We start from the raw sequence: 13,231 nt of genomic DNA, 5'->3' as shown, positions 1-13,231 counted from the left end.
AGCTTATTGATGACTGAAGTCCATGAAATATCCTCACAGTAACAATCAAGCCAGTGCTTCCTTGACCAAATAACTGGACGCCAAAACCTAGCCAAGCTGACATAGGAACTTAACCATAACAATGGCTTACTAGAGGAGTTGAAAGCTGGACTAAACCTTAAGAGAATGAGACTAATGAAATTATTGACCATACATGGATTTTTCTCCTCTCTTTTTCATATCACAGCTTGAGGATGATCCATTAATCATTGTCATTTTCACTTAAATGTCAATCCCCAAGAGTCTTCTACCACTAAACCTCCCAAAAATCTGTGAATGTGACACACACTGGTGGTCATGGAGATGTGCTACCCAGATCCCTCTTTAAGGAAGGACTTGTAGCTTCAGCTTTTGAAAGTGCTGCCAATAGGCAGCCTTCAGCCAGCAGCTTTTCTGGGGGTAGCCTAAATCCAATGATTGATCAAGGTTGTGTACCCCAACAAAGCACATTCTTAATCTTAATTCATGTTCCTTTGGGTGTGAATTTATTTGTAAATAGGACCTTTTGAATATGTTATTAGTTAAGGTGTGGCCAACGGAATCTGGGTGGGTCTTAACCATTTTCTCAGGGGCCTTATAAAGAGAGGAAACTGAAAGCCAGAATGAGAGAACATCACAGGGAGAAGCCAGAAACCAGAAGCCAGAAATCAGTGCAAATTGTAAGAGGAGACACAAAGAGCGACATTACCATGATATGGGAGGCAGAGATGCGAGACAAGGAACACCAAGGATGGTGGCAAGCCGGCACTAGAACGCTAGACTTCCATGAAAAAGCATGATGACACCTTGATTTTGGACTTGTGGCTTCTGAAACTGAGACAATAAATTCCTGTTAGGCAACCCATTGTGTGGCATTTGTCATAGCAGCCTGGCAAACCAACATGAAAGTATAGGACAATTGTGAGGAGTCATTTCAGTTGCAGACATGCATCACAGCTCAATTTCTCCCTCTGCCTAACCCTGCTTCTTCTCTCTCCATTCCACAAATGTTGATGATCCTAAGGGCAGCTTCCCTTAATAAACAGCCTGAACACTATACTCCATCTTAAGAGTCTTGAATCCTAACCCAAACTGCAAGACACTTCAAAAAAGCTTCCAGTACTTGGGAAGGATTATTATTTTAAAATTGTTATATACCTACTTTTAACCTTTATTTTCAAATCCCAAAATGGAATATAAAATGGTAGAACCAAGAACTGTAGGTATGAATGTGGTTACTCTGGACTAAAAACCTCAAATTGGTATAAGGACCTATGTGCTCAATAAAATACTTACCACATCATTTTGTGGAAATTAATCCACAAATTTATTGCCATTCTTGAGGAAACCCATTTCTATTTTTCAGTCTGTATTTGTCAAGTAATGTAGTCCACAAATGTTTATGGAGTAGAATGTATTTTCCTTTTACTAACATACTTACTCAATTTTCAATGAATGAAACTTTGAGAGTCAGAGCATTTTCTGAGTACCACTAAGTTGACCAGGCATAGCTTTAAGGATTTGGGTTAATTTTAACTTTCTTGGCTTTTCATTCCAAGTTGAAGCTTACTTTCTCTTTCCTTTGAATCAAATGGAAGTTCCTCCATCCTTGGAGCATATTAGTGGAATTACAAGGAAATTTTTTCTTGGGATATGGTGTCCAGAACTTCATGTACTTTTCTAGGTAAAGGTGTATCATGAAGACATTCCAAAACAGAATTGGTTGTGGGACCTGACATAATCAGGTGCTAAATTAAACATAATTCAGTACGTTATGATTCTGAACTTCAAAAAAACTTTTCAGAATTAGGTATGAAATGCTCAAGCTTGAGAAAGGGGCTTTTAACATCATCATAGAGAAAGTTTCTGAAAGAAAAATATGAATTTCTAATCAGCTTTTATAGGAACAATGTAAGCAGCTGATAAATGAACAATTCACCTAGTTGTCACAATATTCACTTCCTCACTAATTTAACTAACGTTTCTTCACAAAAGTATTTAGCATTAGACTGATTTATTTTTTCATCTCATCTTTATTAAAGGAGATTAAAAATAGAACCAATAAGAACTTAGTTATTTTTGTGCTTATCTTGGAATTGGAAAGTAGGATTTATTGTATTGATTAGTTAGAGAAAATACAGACTTTTGGTCTCTAACATACCAAGAGTTTCAAATGACGCTAAAATTTTTGCTGTGGGCCACAGGGAAACTATTGAAAGGACTCATATTTTAAGAGTTTAGCAACAATAATGTTTTACAGATTATTCACTTTTAGAAGTGTGAGGCACTGAGTTTCAATTTTGAAATTCTAAAAGAAAAACAAAGTGAGAACTCTTACTTAAGTATATTATTATTTATAGTAAATTATTAAGTACAGCACCCAACAGGAGAGTGCACAAAATAAATGAAGACTAATATAGAGTAAGTCACCACCCTGGAAAGAAACAGAAACATTTAAACATCTCAGTTGCCTCTCTTGTACCCATCCCAATTACCAATTCCATTGTTCTTTTTGGGGAGATGGTTCCTTATTTATCTCTGGGTCCTCCGTGCTTAATAAAGTGTTGGCAAATATTGCTCTTTTAACATTATAGTTTTAACTATTTTTGAATGTTGTATAATGGAATCAGAAGTATTCTTTTAGGTCAGGCTTCTTCGGATCACTGTTTGGGAGCTTAATCTGTGTTGTTCAAGTAGTTCAAAAACTTTCATTCCCTGGAGTATTCCATTACAGTACAGTTCATTTTACTTCAGCTGTTGAACATTTGGGTTATTTCCAATTTTTGGCTATTAGGAATCATGTTTCCAAGAACAGTACCGAACGCATCTCTTTGTACACATATGTACAACACTGGAATAGAATTAATGGGTCACAGGGTATACATGCGAAACTTCCATAAAGGTTGTCAAACTTTTCCAAAGTAGTTCTTCAACACACACTTTTTGATGACACCACATCGCATGAGATTAGTTTCTCCACTGGTACTTAACTGACAGGCAACCGTTTTGATTTTAGTCATTCTAGTGGGTACTTACTGCTATCTCACCGTGGTTTTAATTTGCATTTCCCAGGTAACTAATGAGAGTAAGCCCTTTCCCAGTTATTGGCCATTTGGATATTCTCTTTTGTGAGATGCCTATTTAAGTCTCTTGTTCATTTCTCTAACTGGGCTTTCTTTGCTTTTCTGAATGCACTTTAGGAGTTCTTTAAGTTCTATGGTACTGGTTCTCAGACTTTAGCTTGCATGGGACTCATCTTTAAGGTTAAAACAGATTGCTGGTACCCACCACCAGAGTTTCTGATTTAGTAGATCTAGGTTGAGACATTAGACTTTGCATTTCTATCAAGTTCCCAGGTGATGCCAATGCTACAGGCCTACGGACCACATTTTGAGAACCAAGGTTCTGTAGTTATTTTAAACATAGCAGCAGTAGATGCTGTTAGATTTGAACAAGGTCACCTAAAACCAAATCCCCAAACCTCAACAACTTAATACTTGTTCAAGCCTGAGGACATATGTTAATATTCACCCTTCTGAAATGGTGTGACTGGGTGTGCGTCAATAGCAGATGTTTCAATCTCTCTGTAATCCACATATCTGGAACACCTAATCAACAAAGGGAACCAGCTGAGATGGAAGATAGTCACAGCTCATATATATATTTTTTTCTTTTTTTTTTAGGATTTATTTTTATTTCCCCCACCCCCACCAGCTCCCCCTGTTGCCTGCTCTGTGTGTCCACTCGCTGTGTGTTCTTCTCTGTCTGCTTGTATGATCATTAGGTGGCTCCAGACACCGATCCTGGGACCTTCTGGAGTGGGAGAGAGGTGATTACTCTCTCGCACCACTGCATCTCCCTGTTCTGCTACGTCTTCTTGTTTTCTCTCCTCTGTGTCTCTTGTTGCATCATCTTGCTGTGCCAGCTCTCTGCATCAGCTGGCACTCCTGCGTGGGGCTGCATTTTTGCACCGAGCCGCACTTCTGCGAGGGGCCGGCACTGCATATGGGCCAGCTTGCCCTCACCAGGAGGCCCTGGGCATTGAACCCTGGACCTCCTATATGGTAGACAAGATCCCAATTTGTTGAGCCACATCTGTTTCCCGACAGCTCATATATTTTGATATCAGGAAAACTCATTTTCACCAACAAGGACATAAATCACTAATCCATCTAAGAACAAAAGTACATATCTCAGAAGGGAGATGAAAACTGTCATTTATTTCAACTGAATTTTACCTCATTAAAATATTCTATGATGATATTAAAACAGAAATAAAATAGAAACATGTCTATAACTGCCTTTAACCTCTAAAGACCACATAAATAAATGTTTAACATATTTTTACTGTTTGAGCAAACTTCCCCATAATTATCATTTCAGTCTCCTGAAATACTAACCATGACTATTAAATGAACTGTGTGTGGTTTACTGGATAAATATTAACGATATACTTCTAACTACAAAGAGTTAAACAGCTACTAGTTTGTGCTTTTGGTAGTGTGTGCTTTTTAAGGCTTGATTCTATAAAACATCCATTTCTCACTGTTGAAAATCCAAAAACCTCCAATATGAAAGCATAGACACATGCACATATGTATGGATGTGTATTAGTATGTGGAATTTGAGGGTACTCTGAGAGGTCACGGGAGTACACTTAAACCATGACAGTTACCTTTAGTAACTTGAACACAATATACCATAGCTGCCACCAGCAAGAAAAGCGAAAGCCCCATAATTCAAAGAACAGTCAGTGGACCTTGGAAGTATTGTGGTTTCTTGATTCACTAAATCAGAAAGTCTTCAAAAAATTGCCATTAGTGGTCAGTAGTAAACGGACCTGGACAGGCTCATGAAAGTGACCCTTCTGGTTGCATCCTGAGAACATAATTACAACATTTACTATGATTTTCAGTTTATCTCACCAAGGTAGGGTAGCCTATGCATGCAATTTAGAAAGGATTTCAATAGTGGCTAAACCAAACAGCTTATAGTCAACAGAGGGGTAATCCTCAGTAAACCAAATAATACCACATTTCTCAGGAATTACAGGTAAAGGTTTTAGTGCATTTGGACTTTTTTCTCAAAATATCACCATGCTGAGTATAAAACTACAGCAAGGTTCCCATGTCAGAGTCACACAAATCTAAAAGCCAATCGGATGGTGGTACTTGCATCCTTCATCATCAAACCATTGATAAGGACTTCTATGTTGAGAAGTCCTTATACTTTTATATTTAGACATGTATCTTTATTTTTGCTTTGGTGGTGGTGGTGTATGTGTTGGGGGGTTAGACTCTTTTCTACTTCAACTATATTTTTTGGATTTCCAAAATTAGTTTTATCTGTACTATTTTAATCAGAGGCCTCTAGGAGAAATCATGAATCCTAGGTACTTTAAAGAAAGTGGTAAGACAAAATGGCAACTTCACACAGTCTTCAAGTGATAGAATCCCTGATATAACTGGACAAGAATATGTTATTTTGGGGAAGTAAAAAAAAAAAAAAAAAAAAAATCAGTGATAGCTCTTTTCTGTAGCCTACAAAATGTGTGTTGGCTTTAGAGTCTCTTAAGGCACAAAACCTGGTAGATAGCTTTTATTGGTGGCCTGCACCTCAGATTTGGACCAAAAAAATTAACAGTAACATTTAAATAAAAATAATGAATCATTTTGTTACTTCTTGAAATCACTGAGTGATGGAAAATTCAAGTAAAGCAACATCTAGTATGTGAAAAAAACTTGCTGCTAGTGTAAAAAAAAAAAGCACAGTTTAGTTTACACAGTACAAAAACTATTGGAAAATGCCATTGGAACAGATCTGACATCTTGGAAGAATCACAGTGCTGTCTCAAAAATAGCTAAGGGCTGTCCATTGGGAGTGCTCATAACCACATGGCCATTGTGAGTAATCTCTGGATAATTCCTTTTTACGTACACCTGTAAAGAAAAAAAAAGGCAAGCATAAAGAACATGTCTAAAAGCCTCTTCTCTAAGGTGATGTATTTCTATGTTTACTTCTTCAAGCAAAGCAAATACTGTCACTAGTTGAGGCACAATTAAAAAAACAAGTATGTATTTATTCTTTGGAGGAATTAGCTCTATTTAAAATCCTCAGCAAGGCTGGGCTCAATGCCAAACAACCTGTAGATCCACTTTAATTCTGATCATTCTGATTCATAGATATGTTTTATCACTACATTAAATTGATAAGCAAAATCATTTTACTGACTCAAAACCTGGGAGATAAATTAAAAATAGGACAAAGAAGCTAAGAAATCTAGCGTCTGCACGAGGGTTTCTCATTTTCACACATAAAAAGAGCACAATGGATTTGGATGTTAATATCAGGTTGTAATCCCTATATTTTACAAACTATGATTGACAAGCATTGAAACTCTGCCGTATATGTATGAAATATCCCAGCATTTAATTTGTGCAGCAAAGCAGTTCCAGGGCCGACAGAAATGTGATCTGTGGATAGTGGACACAATAATGAAAAGAGAAGCAAAAGCTTTAACAATGACTCAACCAAGCAACTTCTCTAAAATGTAAGATGATACCAAATAATAGGACAGTTCTTTGCCAAGCCTTTGAGTTCTTGAATTCTACCAATTTCTCCTGAACTTGAAGAGATACAGGCTTTCTGATAAATGTATAATCAGAACATAAAGGAAATGAAATGCTGTCAAGATTCTCTGTTCCACAGTCATCAGTTTTTAGTAGCTGTATCATATCTGGGTTTCTTGACAGATGCACATAACAAAATGAAATAATGTCAAGACTTGTGAGCCCTTATCTAAAAAAGTGTTTAGGTGAAAAAGGACTTCAAATGTAATTTTTTTTTCAAAGAAGAATGAGAAAAGTTTTGTTTGAGTCTTTAAAACAGAAAATGCACTGTATCTAGCTGAGGCTGACACATGTCATGAGCTGGGTCTCTTAGTCATATGATTCTGGATCTATTTTATAAAATCTGGCTTTAAATGCATTTGTGAGTGCTGTCAACAAAGTAGTCATGGGAGAAAATGCAAAAAATAAAAAACATAAAAGTGCTGAGACACCTACCTGCATATTACATACTGCTTTCTTTTTCTCTCTTTGCTTGCCTACTTTACTACTCCAAAACACCATTACATGTAAAATGCTATATATATATGATGTTACTTAAACTTAGGGCAAAAAACACAAAATTCTCCACTAATGCTTGTACCCCTTTTAGTAAGAACTGAGACTATTTCCATTATAATGCAAGTGTACAATAATAAGATTTTTAAAAAAATAATTTCATATCATGTCCTTTCCTCACCTTTTTAAGCTAGCCACATTTAGGTGGTTATATAGCTATGTACTTGAGAAGGACTATTTCTTGATAAAAAAACAGCCAAAAGAACAAATGGAATTACATTTCACTTTCTCTTGTTTGATAATCTTTCCAAAATATGCCAGTTCCTTTCCCATAACTGACACTGTATTTTTTTAAATAAAGAGAATACTGATATCAGCAATTTTTAACTGAAATTGTCTTGGCATCATGACCTGAAATATTTAGTTGAAAACAAGTTTCCTGTGTAGAAAATCCTTGTTTTAACCTTTCTTTTTCTTATCTGTTATATGCTTTTATAACACTATGGATTACAGCAGAAGTGAGATGAAGAATCTTTATGAAGACGGCTGAGATTACTGGACACGCCTTAGTTGGATTCCTGTATCATGGGCTACGTGTGGGATGGAGTGATCAGTCTCAGCTCTCCTGGAACTCAATTCTGATCCTGGAAAAATTACTTAAAACTTCCCTGCATACTGGCTGCCTCATAAGTAAAATGGGATAACAACACTGGAACTAATTAATGGCTACAGGATACAGGTTGAAAACTTGCTGAGTTAAGTGTTGGGTATAATTTTGAATGCTACTCTAAGAAGAGGGCCCTTAGTACTCAGAAAGTAGCAGCATTACCCAGGTCAAATGAGGAAAACAAAACATCTAGGTTTCCTTTTGTGGATCTTCTGATTTTATCTTTACAGAACACCATAGCCATAGGTAGAAGCACCTTTAGTTCATGGAATATGGTGGCCCAGAGGTAGAAAGGTACAGTTAAAAGATTACATAAATTGGAGCCAGGCACTAATGTTTATTAACTGGTGACTCTGATAAGTTACTTAGGTTCTTTTGCCTCAGTTTCTTCATATGCCAAAAATGCCAGCTTAGAAACAATGTGGAGATTAAGGGAGCCAATACTGTAAAAGTCCATGTTCATGCGGCAAGCAAAATATAAGACCAGGGAGCGCTGGGTTTTTGTTCCTCTTCCCCTCCTTGTCTCTGATTTGGTTCATTACAGTTCCTCTAATGTAGGTTGAAATGTAGTATTTGAACTCTAGCTTATCAATAAAGCCATGATAATGGAATTAGATCTCACTACAAGCAACAGAGCAACACAAGGTCCTGTGCAAAAATATTTACATTTTATTTGTAAGGCTCTATTTGATGGGCTGACTCTGGCTCAAAACTGGCAGTTCATTCTCACTGATCTGAATGGTCCTTGTTCAATCACAGTAACTCTCAAGTCTTCAAATCCTCAGCTTTAAAGTAGATCTAATGCTGGCTTGCGTTGCTGTTTTCTTCCTTTCCAACTTGGATGCCTTTTATTTTTTTTCCCTGCCTAGTTCTCTGGCAAGAACTTCTGATTACTGATTCAATCTCTTTACTGATAAATGGTTTGTTGAGATCTTCTGTTTCTTCTTGAGTTTCTAAGAATTTGTCCATTTCACGTAGGTTATCTAATTTGTTAGTGTACAGTATGGTTGTTCATAGTATCCTCTTATAGTCCTTTTTATTTTAGTGGGATCAGTACTAATGCCTAATTGCCTCCTTTACCTTTTGATTTTAGTTATTAGTATCCTCTTTATCTTTTTTTGTCTAAGTCCAGCTAATGGTTTGTCAATTTTGGCTGTTCTTTTTCTAGTTCTTCCAGTGTTGAGGTTAAATCTCTGATTTGAAGAAGTTGCTTTTGGGTTTTTTTTTAAGTTTTTAAAAATTTATTTAGTCCCCTCTCCCCACCTTGTGGTTTGTACTCGCTGTCTGTTCTCTGTGGCTATTTGCTATGTGCTCTCTGTGTCTGCTCATCTTCTCTTTAGGTGGCACCAGGAACTGAACCTCAGACTTCCCATGTGGTAGCGGTGCTCAAATCACTTGAGTCACCCCAGCTCCCTGCTTTGGTGTGTCTCTTATTGTCTTTCCTCTTTGTTCCTCCTTGTTGTGTCATCTTGTTGGGTCAGCTCACTGTCTTGCTTATCTTCTCCAGTAGGCACCAGGAACTGAACCCAGGACCCCTGTGTGATAGGTGGGAGTCAATCGCTTGAGCCACATTCTGCTTCCCATGAAGTCGTTCGTTTTAATGTAAGCATTTAGAGCTAAAAACTTACCTCTCAGCACTGGCTTTGCTCCATTCCATAAGTTTTGTTATATTGTACTTTCATCTTCATTTTCCTCATGGCATTTCCTAATTTCATGTATGATTTCCTCTTTAACCAATTGGTTGTTTAAGAGTATGTTGTCTAATCTCCACATTTTTGTGAATTTCCCATTCTCCTGTTATTGATTTCTAGATTATTCCACTGTGGTGGAATAATTCCACTGTCTGATTTCAGTATTTTTTAAGTTTTGAGTTGTTTTGTGACCCAACATATGCTCTATGCTGGAGAATATCCATGTGCACTTGAGATGAATGTTTACTGTTTTTGTTGGGTGAAATATATACTCTGTTGGGTCTAACTAGTTTAGAGTATTATTCAAGTCTTGTACTTCCTTATTGATCTTATGACTAGATGGTCTATGCATTATTGAGACTGGTATATTAAAGTCTCCTACTATTAATGTAGAATAATTAGTTTCTCCCTTCTTATTTCATATATTTTGGGGGCTCTGTTATGTGTGTGTGTATATATATATATATATATATGTATAATTGTTACATCTTCCTTTTGAACTGTCCCCTTTATCAGTATATAATTACTATCTTTATCCCTCATAACAAGTTTTGACTTAAAACTCTATTTTATCTGATATTAGTATAGCCACCCCAGCTCTCTTGTTCACTACTTGAATGATATATATTTTTCCCATCCTTTCACCCTCAACCTACTTGTATGTTGATTTTAAGGTAAGTCTCTTGCAGACAGCATATAGTTGAATTTATTTTGTTCTAAATCCATTCTGACAGTCTCTGGCTTTTGACTGAAGTGTTCAATCCATTTACATTTAAAGTCACTATTGATAATACAGGACTTATTTCTGCCATTTTGCCATTTGGCCTTAATAAATCTTACATTATTTTTGTCTCTCATTTCCATTCATGGCTTTTATATTTATTTATTTTTTTGTGGTATACCATATTGAGTATATTCTCTTTTCTACCTGGATATATTTTTCATCTATTTTCTTTGTGGTTACTTTGGGGTTTAAATTTAACATCCTAAATATATAGCAATCAAGTTGGTATTGGTTTGATACCAACTTAACTTCAATAGCATGCACATATGGTTGTTCTATACCCCTCTCTCCCTCCATGTTTTGGTACTTGTTACCACGTATACTTTTGTACAGTGTATGCCCCAAAACACAGATTTATCATTAATTTTTATGCATTTACATTTTTGAACCTGTAGGAAGGAAGGAGTTGCATACCAAACAATAAACTACAATAACACTGGCATTTATAATTACTCAATGGTTACCTTTACTGCTTTTTTAAAATTTTATTCATTTTTAAAAAATATCTTTATTTCTTTATTCCACTTTGACCCACTGTCTTGTGACCTTTCCTTTTAGTCTAAAGAAATCCCTTTAGCATTGCTTGTAGGGCAGGTCTAGTGTGATGAACTCCCTCCGTTTTTGCAGGTCTAGTGTGATGAACTCCCTTTATTTATCTGAGCTGAGCCACATTGGCTTCCCTGAGTTGGGTTTTTGTTTTGCTTGTTGTTGTTTTTTTTTCCCCAGGAGGCACTGAGAACCGTACCTGGGACCTCTTGTGTGGGAGAAAGGAGCTGAACTGATCAAGCCATATCTGCTCCCTCTCCCTCATTTTTGAGAGAAAGTCTTGCTGGATATAAAATTCTAGGCTGGCAGATGTTTTCATTCAGCATTTTAAATGTTTCAATCCACTGTCTTCTTGCCTCTATGGTTTCTGATGAGAAAGCAACACCCAATCTTATTGTTATTGGGACTCCCTTGTCTGCAACACATTGCTTTTCTCTTGCGGCTTTCAGAATGCTCTCCTTGTCCTTTGCATTTGATACTGTGATCAATATATGATGGGGGAGGGGGTATTTTTCTTCATGTTTATCCTGTTTGGTGTTCTCTGGGCTTCTTGGATGTGCATATTCATGTCTTTTGCTAAGTTTGGGAAATTAGCTGTCATTATTTCTTTGAATATTCATTCTGTCCATTTCTTTCTTCTCCTTTCAGGACTAACATAATGCATATATTAGTGCCTCTAAGGTATCTTTGGCTATTTTCACTTTTAATATTTATGTTTTTCTTTCTGCTTATCAGTCTGACTCATTTCAAGTGTCTTGTCCTCAAGTTCATGGACTCTTTCTTCTGCCAGCTCCAATCTGCTCTTGAAACACTCCTGGGAAATTTTCATTTCAGTTATTGTGGTCTTCAACTACAGTAATTCTGTTTGGTTCCTTTTTAAAATTTCTATCTTTACTAGACTTTCATAGTGCTCATTCAAGGTTTTCCTGATATCCTTAAGTTCTTTCAGTATATTTTCCTTCATCTCCTTGAGTATTTTTTACGGTAATTTTTTTTAAGATAATGTTTTTAAAGGCTTTAGTATGTTCTCTTTCTCTTCATTGGTGTTTTCTGAATTTTTATCCTCTTCCTGTGGATAGGTTATCATTTCCTGTTTCTTTGTCTTGTATTCTTTTGCTGCACACTGTATATTTTAATACTTTAAAACATTAACTGAGATTTATTCTGAGATGTCTGTTTCTTGGTTTTTTAACTAGCTGGTGATAAGATAAGAGATTTTCTTGAGCTTCAGCTCTCTCATCAGGAAGGTGACTAAAGAATTTTATAATGAACAAGTTTAAATTAGAGAAGCAACAGATAAATATTTCAGACATGCAAAAGTTCCAACCAACTATCCTCTGAGTGAGTATTTGAGCATGTTTTTCAACCTTTTTTTTAACTGCCACCTACAATAATACATTCATTTTACATTAACAACTGATACAAATTCATTATATATCTACATGTGAAGGGAGTTTCACAAATATTTGCTATTACTATGAAGGATGCATTATTATTTTTCTCTTCCATTCCATTATTTTCTATCTCACTTCTTAAAACATGCTGGTCATAACTGACTAAACATATTTCACAACCTCAGTAATAAATCATGACCTGCAGTTTGAAAAACACTATTAGAGGACACAGTTTAGCCACTAAGAGATGAATTAAGAAAGTATCACTTTAAATGGGTAAGTAAAATGATAAAATTTAAGTATTCTTAAGGGTTTTTAGGCAAACAGTATAAGAAAAACTAAGTAAAATATGGTGGTAAAATGGAGACAGGAAGAAGTACATTTTAACAGGGAGTCAATAACAAAGAAGTAGAGTATCAAGTATTACAGGAAGTTAGGGTTTAAAAAAACTTTCTAGAAGAAATGAAAGGAGCACACATAAAACAATATGCAAAATCAAAATCACAGGCAACAAATTAAAAGATGAAAAAAAAAAAAAGGAGTACTAAAACCTGAAAGCATGACATCACAGAACTCTGATACAAACAGATCTATGACTTCAATAAGCATAAGTAAACTAAACTAATCAGCTGGAAACAAAGAACTAAGATTAAATCACAAAGCAAAACCTAACAATGCCATATAGAGGAGATACACATCTGTGGTTTGATATTAAAAGACAATCAAAGACATACTAGGAAAATAAAGATAAAAGAGGAGATCAAATCCTGGTTTTGAATATGCTTGAATTCAGGATCTAATGAAAAGTTATTAAACTCCATACCTTAAACAGATAATAATCCATTTTTTAATGCTTAAGGAACATTCTGCAAAATGGTCTGCATACTAGGACACAGGAAAGTATTAATAAATTTCAGATGAGCAGAGATATCACTGACATTGTTTGACCACAAAGCAATGAAAGAAACACCGAATAAGATATAAAACAAAAACAATATAAAAACTAT

At 35.8% G+C, this 13,231-nt stretch overlaps 1 protein-coding gene across 2 annotated transcripts in view; it reads right to left on the bottom strand.

The window, feature by feature from the left end:
* Window positions 1-4,218: 4,218 nt before the first annotated feature.
* Window positions 4,219-13,231, bottom strand: part of ABCC4 (ATP binding cassette subfamily C member 4 (PEL blood group)) — a 292,359-nt gene continuing 283,346 nt past the window's right edge. For both annotated transcript variants that reach the window (XM_058276501.1, XM_058276502.1), the window contains one exon: window positions 4,219-5,957. In XM_058276501.1, the coding sequence (XP_058132484.1) occupies window positions 5,856-5,957 (102 nt within the window). In that variant the 3' untranslated portion in view covers window positions 4,219-5,855. The remainder of the gene's footprint in view (window positions 5,958-13,231) is intronic.

This window comes from Dasypus novemcinctus, chromosome 15, assembly GCF_030445035.2.
Source record: "Dasypus novemcinctus isolate mDasNov1 chromosome 15, mDasNov1.1.hap2, whole genome shotgun sequence".
Lineage (NCBI taxonomy): Eukaryota > Metazoa > Chordata > Mammalia > Cingulata > Dasypodidae > Dasypus > Dasypus novemcinctus.
Note: the sequence above shows the minus strand (reverse complement) of the source record. Positions and strands in the feature narration are given on the sequence as shown.